General features: G+C 43.4%; 1 protein-coding gene across 1 annotated transcript; it reads left to right on the forward strand.

The window, feature by feature from the left end:
* Window positions 1-511: 511 nt before the first annotated feature.
* LOC109769060 (disease resistance protein Pik-2-like) lies at window positions 512-8,357 on the forward strand. Its single transcript, XM_073500710.1, has 4 exons — window positions 512-1,350; window positions 3,631-5,635; window positions 6,061-6,105; window positions 6,681-8,357. The coding sequence occupies exons 1-4, from the start codon at window positions 512-514 to the stop codon at window positions 7,263-7,265; spliced, it is 3,474 nt and encodes a 1,157-aa protein (XP_073356811.1). The 3' UTR covers window positions 7,266-8,357.
* Window positions 8,358-9,842: the final 1,485 nt, after the last annotated feature.

Below are 9,842 nucleotides of genomic sequence, written 5' to 3' on the forward strand. Positions count from 1 at the left end.
GGCGTGTAATTAATGAAAAGTGGTAACATAATATGTTACTGTAACATAGCGCTTTCCAAGACTAAATGAGTCTACAAGCTAATAAATGAGGTTCTCTATGACACTATTACTATATTATTTTGCACTATGAAGATAGTATCTTGGACTAGTGTCTTATGCATGACACTAGTATAAATTACTCCCCACTAGTATAAGTAAATGGAGGGAGTAGCTTGTTTTACTTGGTGCCATCTTCTATGCGACAGTGAGCGTGCATTTGAAACGGGAGAGGGTATCATAGTTTGTCAGAGACTTTGAAGACCGCGACGCCCTGTGGCGTTACTTTTGTTATTTAGGATTGTCTATATAACTTATTTTACCCTTGGCAGAAGATGCCCCTCAACAAGACTAGACGGACTATATAATTAAGATGTTACCAATATGTAGTAGTAGCTGCCATTTACGCTTCCTCCTAGCTAGAGAAAAATCCATCCATCCGAATCCGAGGAGCAAGAGAGGTGGTAGAGAAGTAATGGAGGGCGCGGCGCATGCCATTGTGAGCAATATTGGGCAGCTGGTGGGGGAGGAGTTTCAGCAGCTCCGCGGCGTGGGCGGCGAGGTGGCTCGGCTGAGGGACGAGCTTGCCACCATGAACGCCCTCCTCCGCATGCAGGCTGAAACCGAGGAGGATACGGTGGACCACTTTGTCCGGGAGTGGCTGAAGCAGCTCCGGGAGGTGGGCTACGACGCCCAGGACTGCGTCGATCTCTATTTGTTCCGCGCGAGGACCAGGTCCGGCGACCGCCTCATCGTCGGGTGCAAGCGACGGATTAAGACGCTTTGGTGTCGCCATTACCTCGCCGCTGATATCAGGGCCCTCCGCGCCCATGCTGCCGCCATCAACGAGCAACATGCTCGTTATGGCGTCAGCCTCGAGTCACTGCGCCGTCCTCCTTCCAATATGCCAACGGTCCGGGCGTCGGCGCATGTGTTCCACCTCCACCATGCCGACGACCCTCACAGGTTCGTCGGCATCAAGGAACAGGCCAGTGGCCTGGAGGATAAGGTGAAGGCGGCGAGCGACACCACTGATGTCAAGGTATTCTCCATTGTGGGGTTCGGTGGGCTCGGAAAGACCACGCTGGTCATGGAGGTGTGCCGGCAGCTGGAAGCCGACTTCGAGCGCCAAGCACAAGTGTCCGTGTCCCAGGTGCTCGACCTCAAGGTACTCCTCAGGGACGTGCTGCATCAGATCGTCAAGCTGAAAGCTGCAGATCGTGCAGAAACTGTCAACCAGCCCCTTGCTGGCATCGACAGCATGAACATTGAACAGCTCCGCAAAAATATCCACTCGATTCTTACCAAGAAGAGGTACTCCTCCCAACAAACAAGCTCTCACCCACTCTCCTTATTACTGCACGTATGTACGTTAACGTTACTGGCCATCTATCTTCTTGATACTTTCCAGTATTTACTTTCACACTTCGTCAACATTTTTATTTCAAATTAAGACATGGCCGATTTCATCTCATTTCTGATAACTATTGATTGATGTTAATTCCAAATCAATACTTCTCACTGAACTAATTGCATTCTATAAGCTATTTCGAATCTTTAGCAGGATGTTTACGTGACATGAGTTTTTTTTTTCTTCGAAAAAGAGAGCGCTCTCTTCGATTTCCATTATCAGAAGCCATAATGTTCGATACAAACTATTACTAGAACATAAAAGGCTACCTCACCAGCTACTACGGCAGGTTTTCGTAACACGGTGTGTGTGCCATCAGTTTACTGCCAACTTCTAATTTTTGTCCGGGATTCCTACCCCCCCCCCCCCCCTCCCTGTTTTGAAATAGTTCGGCAATCTTGAGGTCTCTCCTTAATTGCCAGTAGTCCCTGTAAATAATAAATGTGGGTTCTTTCTTTTATCACTCTCTCCAAATGTATAACCTCTTTTCTCCTTTTCCGTACAAATCAACCTCCTTGGTCTAAAAATTCAGCCATTTGGCCTTGTACACCCCAACAGCGGGAGTACATGTTAATCCGGCCGTATGAATAAGACTGCTCACAGTGGGAAGTAACGCATAGTAGTATCATGCACATGATACTAGTCTATATTACTGACTTCACAATGGGTAGTAACATATGTGTATTATCATGCATATTGCATTTATTAGGTTTATTATAGACACATTTTGTATTGGAATACATTATGTTACGGTATCTACCTATGCTATCACTACTATGGTACCTACCTATGATACCACTACCTCCACTCTCATCATTAATTACATTGCCAACGTCAATTTTTTGCATGCATGAAATACATGATACTACCTATGATACCCCTACTGTGGGTAGTCTAAACCTAGCCGTGTGCATATCTTCGAGGCAGATGCCAGGGTAATCCACTTTTCGGAAGTAAAAAACTTGGTAATCTGAATTTGACTATGTTGTCAATTTATTGCAGATTTGAAGTAACTAATTGATGTATCGGTATCCTTTCTTCTACACACACTCATGATGTATTTATATCTATACCCCAAGACATCAGCATTTTTCCCTTAAAAAATACGTCAGTATTTTTCGTACTGCATCTATAAACAGCCCAAGCTAGTCTGCCCTTGAGAAACACCCCTTCTTGGTCTGCCTTTATTAAAATCCCGGGGCTGTATTGCCTGTGGATGAAAACCCTATGTTCCTTGCTTAACGGCATAATCATAATTGTGTGGAGTCACATGAAAGCTTATAGAAAGTTCATAATTACTAAACCAATAGAAATTAAATAGATAGGTAGATTTATAAATTTCCTATAATTCTCACCATAAATTGGGAGGGTTGCAATGGACCTTGCCCCTTGAATGGTTTACAATAGGTCCCACCTAGTCTGATTATACAAGATTGATAAACATATGTATCAAAGTTTTCACATTAAAAATAGGTTAATACTACTACTCATACAACAACTGAGGTTTGAGGAGGTGGGTCCAAACTGTTACAACATCTTCAAAATTAACACGAACCGGTCAAACTTGTAAAGCGCGTGCAAAACTGGTCCAAATTGCGGTGCTTTTTACACATGGCACCGTTTTTCTTACACACGAGTTGCTATATGTCGAGTGTTATTTTCTCTAAAAACATCTTTAATACATCATACTACTCCTTGGGAGGTGTAGTATTAATCTAATCATATGGTTATCTATTAAGAAATTTAGATTCATGGTTAGTCGGGGTAGCATCCGCTAGTTAACCATGTTTAGTTGGTGAGAGAACAGGTTTGGCACTGTTGTATTACGGATTTGCATGTTTTTTTACTATAGTAGGCTAGGAGTTACTAAAAGGTCTATCTAAAGGGGCGATTAAAAGTTCTTCGGGCTGTTTGTGTATTTGTTTCGCAATAAGTCAATCGTGATGTATTCTATATAGTGTACAAAAATTAGATTAAAAAAACATGTAAAAATTATGTTATTTTTAATGGCATTCTTAGTTGCTATTTTCAAATCAGCGATTTAATAATCTCCTAACTTATTGGTGCCAAGTTCAAAAATAAGTTTGAGTAAACATCCTGCAAATATATTACATGTCTAGAGAAATCATCGTTCTTCATGTTTATAGCTTTAACATATATATATATATCTGTGATAAATCTAGGTACCTTATTGTGATCGACGATGTTTGGACCGAAGTAGCATGGAATTCAATCCGATCCATGTTACCAGATAACGACCTCGACAGTAGAATCATTGTGACCACTCGGATAGAAACTGTGGCCAAAGCATGTAGCTATGCTCATGATGATTACATCCATCCTATCGCGCCCCTCAATGAAGATAACTCCAAGAAGTTATTCCTCAGAAGTACTTTTGGCTCCATAAATGCCTCTTGCCCCGAGGATCTGAAAGATTCTATGGAAAAAGTTCTAAAAAGATGTGGTGGACTGCCATTGGCCATTGTAAGCATTGGCAGCCTTTTGGCAGGCTACAGATCTCCTGAAAGCAAATATATGTGGGAAACAGTTCTGAAATCACTTGGTTCACAGATAGATAACCACCCTACCCTTGAGGGGATGAGACGGATAATCACACTTAGCTACGACCACCTACCTCATCACCTCAAGAATTGCATGATGTATCTCAGCATATTCCCGGAGGACTTTTTGATTGCCAAGGATAGGTTACTGAGGAGATGGATTTCCGAAGGATTGGTTGCTGAGAAGCGGGGGTTGACCCTAATGGAGATTGCAGAAGGCTACTTCAATGAGTTGGTGAGTAGAAGCATGATTGATCGGGCTGCAGATAGAGTGACCGATACTGATGGGAGGGAGCAGATGTGTCGTGTGCACGACATGATGCTTGAGGTCATGGTGTCCAAATCCCTTGAGGCTAACTTTGTAAGCCTGTTAGGTGAGGCGTACGAAGGGATGTCATATGATAGGGTTCGCCGCCTCTCCATCCATGGTGGAGTAGAGACATCCAGCAAAATGGCAGAGGAGCATGGCAGGAAAAATGAAATCAAGGGGATGAATGTAAAACATGTCCGATCACTTAGTATGTTTGCACTTGATGGGCACAATTTGCTTAATCAGCTAGATGAGTTCACCTTGCTGAGGGTACTTGATCTGGAAAACTGCAGGGGCCTAGGAAAAAGTCAAATGGATTATATCTGCAGAATGTACCTTCTAAGGTTCTTGAATTTGAAAGGAACAGATGTCAGTGTGATTCCTTCCAAAATTGATCAGCTAGAGCATTTGCAGACACTTGATGTACGTGCCACACGCCTTGAAGATCTACCAAAAACTGTGACAAATCTGGAGAAACTTGAGAGCCTGCTGTACTCCAACAAGGAGAGATACTGGGATTTCCATTGGGAAGCGCCAAAGGGCCTAAGAAAAATGAAGGCTCTACGGAAGGTGAATAATTTGACCGTCAGATCCAACATTGATGTTATTGAGGAGATCGGCGAGCTAGAACAATTGGAAGAATTAGATATCTCTGTTATACCAGAGATTGATCAAGCTCATCATGACAAGCTTGACGAGTCACTGAGTAGGTTATACTCCCTCCGATGCCTTAACCTTCAAATTGTTACTAATACAGAGTGGAAGAAGAACTTTCTGCAGAACCTCAAGTCAACGCCACCACGGCTCCTGAGATACGTTAGGTTGTGTGGTACCCTCCAAGGAAATACAGGTGTCCTTGGTGTACCTACGTTGACTAACTGGGTTAGTAAACTGACTAATCTTGTTGAGTTTGCCATAGCTTGGGCACATCTTCGTGGTGACACCCTATTCGACGTCCTGTCTAAGCTGCCCAACCTGAAGACCCTGACACTCGAGATAAGCTTCTATTCCGAAAAGAAGATAGTTGCACGCACTAGCCATAAATTTCCGGCGCTTACGGAACTGAGAATGGACGGTGTTCGTAGTGTTCCTGAAGTTTACGAATTTGAGAAAGGATCCATGGAAAATCTCGAGACCATTTTTCTTTCTTTCGGTTGCTACAAGCAGAGAACCGTCGGAATCGAGCACTTGACCAACCTTAAAGAGGTGCAGCTCACCGGTAAGAAAGACAACCAAACAATGGTGGATACATTGAAGGAGCTAGAGGAAGAGAATGTCAGGCGTGAGCGCAATGGTTCCAATCTGTCGAGAGTGAAAGTGAGATATGAGTGATGAAGACCCTGCCTAGCTACCTGCCGCAGGATCGTGTGCTTGAGTTTGTTTGTTTGTTTGTTTAGTTGTTTCACTAGAGTTATTCAAAACTTTTCGTTATGATGTTGTTCTGTACTGGTTTTTCTTTAATCTTATCATGTAGCTGGAGTACTCAGCACGCGGTTTAATACTTGTATTCATTCTGTTAAATCATCACCATTCTAATAAAGATGGACACGACTTGGGTAGAATAGACCAGCTTGCTTCGGAACTGCTGTGTTCTCGACTTTACTTATCCATTGCGCTTCGAGTTCAAAGTTCAAATTAAAAATCACAAGCTCGCTTACCATCAAAAAGACCTCCAATAAAAATGGCAAGTTGCCTCGAAAGCTTCCGCCTGCCCATATAACGGCCTCCTTTTTGCTACACAGATGCACCAGCAGTCACAGTTGCCACAGCAACAGCCGCAGGGACAGGTACAAGAAACTAGAATCACTGTATACGAATGGCGTCAATTAAATCCTGATAGAGGTGGTATATATTATTGTAGGTTTCAAAGCAGAAAATTTGCAAAATATATATATATATATATATATATATCCAAAGCAGAAGAATGCGTACAAGAAAGTAGCATGCAAACTCTCCTGCCTATTCAGTTGTTGACAAGAAAAAAAACCGAATCCAATGCACATCTCTTGAACTTGAATATAGTTTGAAATTTTGAAGTACTAGATGTCACTGGTGAGCACCTCGGATGGTTTTTTCTATTGGCGTCGCCACTGGCGAGCACCTCCCTCGCCTGGCCGGCCTTGAGGAGCGCTGATGTCCAGTCGGTTACTAGCACCATGCATTCCGGACGGGCCGGCGTCTCTGCGAGGTCCGACTCCTGCGTGGTGCCCCGTAGCTCGACGAGGTACACGCTGCAGATGTCGCCGTAGCCCAGCCGCTTCAGGAGCCTGAGTGGCCCAGGCTGAGCCGGACTCCCGCGCGTCGGCCGCTCGGGTCGTCAGGGGCGACTTTGCTAGTGCCTGTCTCGGCTCCGCCATGCCAGCCCGGAATCCCCACGAGCGCGGCGCGTCGTGAGTCGGCCCTCAAAGGCGCAGTAGCTCTGAAGCGCCGGAACGTGGCGTCGTCGGTTTCCATGAGCGCCGGCCACGCTCTTGCCCCAGCCGCCAGCACGTGCGTCGGCGAGATCCCGACATCCGTGCTGCTCGTCCGGTGCCGACTACAAGCTGCTGCTGGGTACGTGCCACGGCGACGGGCGGCTGTGGTACACGCGAACGCCAGTCCACCTAAAGCGAAGGCCAGTACCGCGCATGGCCCCGGTGTTGACTACAAGCATCTCCGGCGACATGATGTCGGCTGTCGTGACTCTCGTCATGCACGAAGCAGAGTACATGCATGTCGTCCACCGCGCAGCCGGGTCTTCGTGTCGTTCCAGATGCTGAGCTGGCATGGCCGGGAGTTCAGCGCCGACGTCGCCAGGGAAATCATGGAGCGGCAGTGGTGCGGGGACAAGGACAAGCAACTCGGGGGCCACATGCGATGGCACTGCGAGGAGATGGCACTCAACACGGCGGTGGCCCTGCACGCGAAGTGTTCGATAAAATGTGCACTGCAACGAGAGAGGGGATAAAATGAAGAAGATGACGAGGTGGATGTCAATTTAGCCAGCTCTGGTCAAAACCATGTTGAGTCAGCATGGAAACTGCTTTAACCAGGTCAAGGGGTAAAACTTGTACTATTTGGATAGCTCAAGGTTTAAGTTATCTGATTTTGAAGGATGAAAATGTACCTGCGATTAGTTTCGAGGGACAAAAATACTTTTATGTTTGATTGAATGCAGAAAATGATAAGAGCAAATCCATCTTGTTTACAAGAATCATAAATTGCTCCCAGTCGCTAACCTACCAAGGACCAAGCTCATAACGAAGGATTCTTAGACATTGAGTCACTTGAGGACCACTGCCTACTACCCAAGTCTTTATAAGGAGAAAGACATCCTTGAGCAAAGGTTGAATAGCCGATTTTGTAGTTTGCATTTTACTCGTGTCATTGGAATTATGCCGTCCCACTTTGTGCATGATTTTTTTTTCTCTACACGCTAGGATATGATATATTTTTTTATATGTATATATAGGCATAGAAGACACCAGGAAATACCGATGGATAGTGCAAACTAGACCAGTAATAGTGCATTGCTTGGGAGATAAAATTTGAGCAAAGTGAATTTCTGCCTTTGTTATGAAAGGTGATTAATTCTTAATAGGGATGACAGTTATGTTAGTGTTGCAGATCTCCACTGGCTAGTAAAGAGACGAATCTAAGAATTTCGCAGAGCTTCATACGTTTGGAAGAGCCGGATGATATGGCTCTTGTAGCCTTGCTGATGCATGACATATATTTTCTCTCTTTCAAGACTTCTTGTCACCACGTGTTGTAGTTATTCATCCTCAATATCTCTGGAGTATGATAAACCTAGAGAATAACAACTATTGGTATTTATTTTTAGGAATTTTGTAACTGTGAGCTGCTAGACTAGGTGGATCATCTTGATCTTGGTATAAAGTCAAAAGAGTAATACAAATCTTCATTTTCAAGAGGAAAAAAAAAGCAAACTATTGATCTACCGAAGGACTAATGACTATATGTCACTGTCGAGCACCAAGTCTTCTATAAGAAGCCAGGCATCCCTAAGCAAACGAGGAATAGCCTATTTATCATTTTTACTTCGCATCCCTAAGCCTTCTAATTACTATATGGTGCTTTTATGTCTATACAGTCTACACACTAGGTATATGCTTAGGAATGGGCATGGAAGGCACTAGGAACTATGGATGCATTTGTGGAATCACAACATGCAGTACGTCAATGGTTACAAGTATTATTTCTCATGTGGCGGTCATACCTATCCTCACGTGCTTACATGCTTCTATAATTCCTTTGTAATTGGTAAAATGAAGGATTGCAGCTTTTAGTAGTATATACAGAAACATAGAGGTGGAGTGCCCCCTTCGTAAAAAAAAAGGCAATAACATTGCTGTAAAAGTATTCAGCTTTGCACCAAAGGATGTAAATTGTAGCTATACCTTCCTACTTACTGACTTGTTGGCAACTAATAAGCAGATCCAATGCAAATCTCTTGATGTACTCCCTCCGTCCCATAATGTAAGATATTTTTTGATACTAGTGTAGTGTTAAAAAAGTCTTATATTATGGGATGGAGAGGGTAGTTTAGACAAGTAGATACAAATCCAAGTCTTACGTGAAATCAAATTAATTAACATCAACAAAAATAGCTCAAGAATGATATTCAAATCAGCATTGCATCATGAGAAAACATGTCGACCATGAAATTAAACTGCTAGGACTTTGAACTCTATGCATGACTAGTAAGATGCCCGTGCGTTGCACGAAACACCGAAATGCATTGATTCGGGAGTTATTTATTTGACAAAGTATGTGTGGGGTCATCTCATGTGTAACAAATACCAATAGGTTTCTTCGGAAATTCATTCTTCTCTAGAGCTCACAAGCATCTAGATGAATAGTATATGTAGGTGAAATAGTTAAACATAAAATCTTTTGTAAATAAAAGCGTTCAAGTGTTCAATTTGCATCCAAAACTTCATGAAGAAATAACATTTATTGTGCTTTGCAAAAATGATCTTTAAACATTATTTTTTGAGTATCGATTTTGTTTAGGGGGCAGATGGGCACCGAGAGTAGTGACCTCTCTAGATCCTTCTTATTTTTTTCCTGAGATGGCTAGATGAGGTGAGAGGGAGAGATGGATGAACATGAAAGGCAGGGGGTTATCTGTAAACAAGGAGTGGAGTGCGGGTTTTCTTTTTGCAAAACTGACATATTTTGTCTCACATGCGTTGGATGTAAATTGAACGGTTGTAAATGAAGGATGGCAGGCACACCATCATCACCAATTCAGCTTTTTATAGTGGTATATCTCTACTCTTATAAAAAAAACCGAGTTGATGATGATGGTGTGCCTGCCATCTTGTAATATAGACCATCCGATATATATCTGACGGATAGAAAGCAAACTATGAAAATTTTACAAAAGATACCCGCACATCTCTCCACATTTACAGATAAGGCCTTACCTCGTTCATCCTTATCTCCCACAACCTCATTGATGAGCAATTAAAAAAGGAAGTCTTTGAAACAATCTAGCATGGTGGCCGCTGCCGCCTGC

This window comes from Aegilops tauschii, chromosome 6 (assembly GCF_002575655.3).
Source record: "Aegilops tauschii subsp. strangulata cultivar AL8/78 chromosome 6, Aet v6.0, whole genome shotgun sequence".
In the NCBI taxonomy this organism is placed as follows: domain Eukaryota; kingdom Viridiplantae; phylum Streptophyta; class Magnoliopsida; order Poales; family Poaceae; genus Aegilops; species Aegilops tauschii.

Excerpts from the sequence above, each read along its gene's own strand:
- LOC109769060 (XM_073500710.1), top strand. The coding sequence starts at position 512 with ATGGAGGGCGCGGCGCATGCCATTGTGAGCAATATTGGGCAGCTGGTG. Across the intron at positions 5,636-6,060 it reads CCAATCTGTCGAGAGTGAAA|ATGCACCAGCAGTCACAGTT; the intron begins GTGAGATATGAG and ends TTTGCTACACAG. Across the intron at positions 6,106-6,680 it reads AGCAACAGCCGCAGGGACAG|CCCGGAATCCCCACGAGCGC; the intron begins GTACAAGAAACT and ends CCGCCATGCCAG.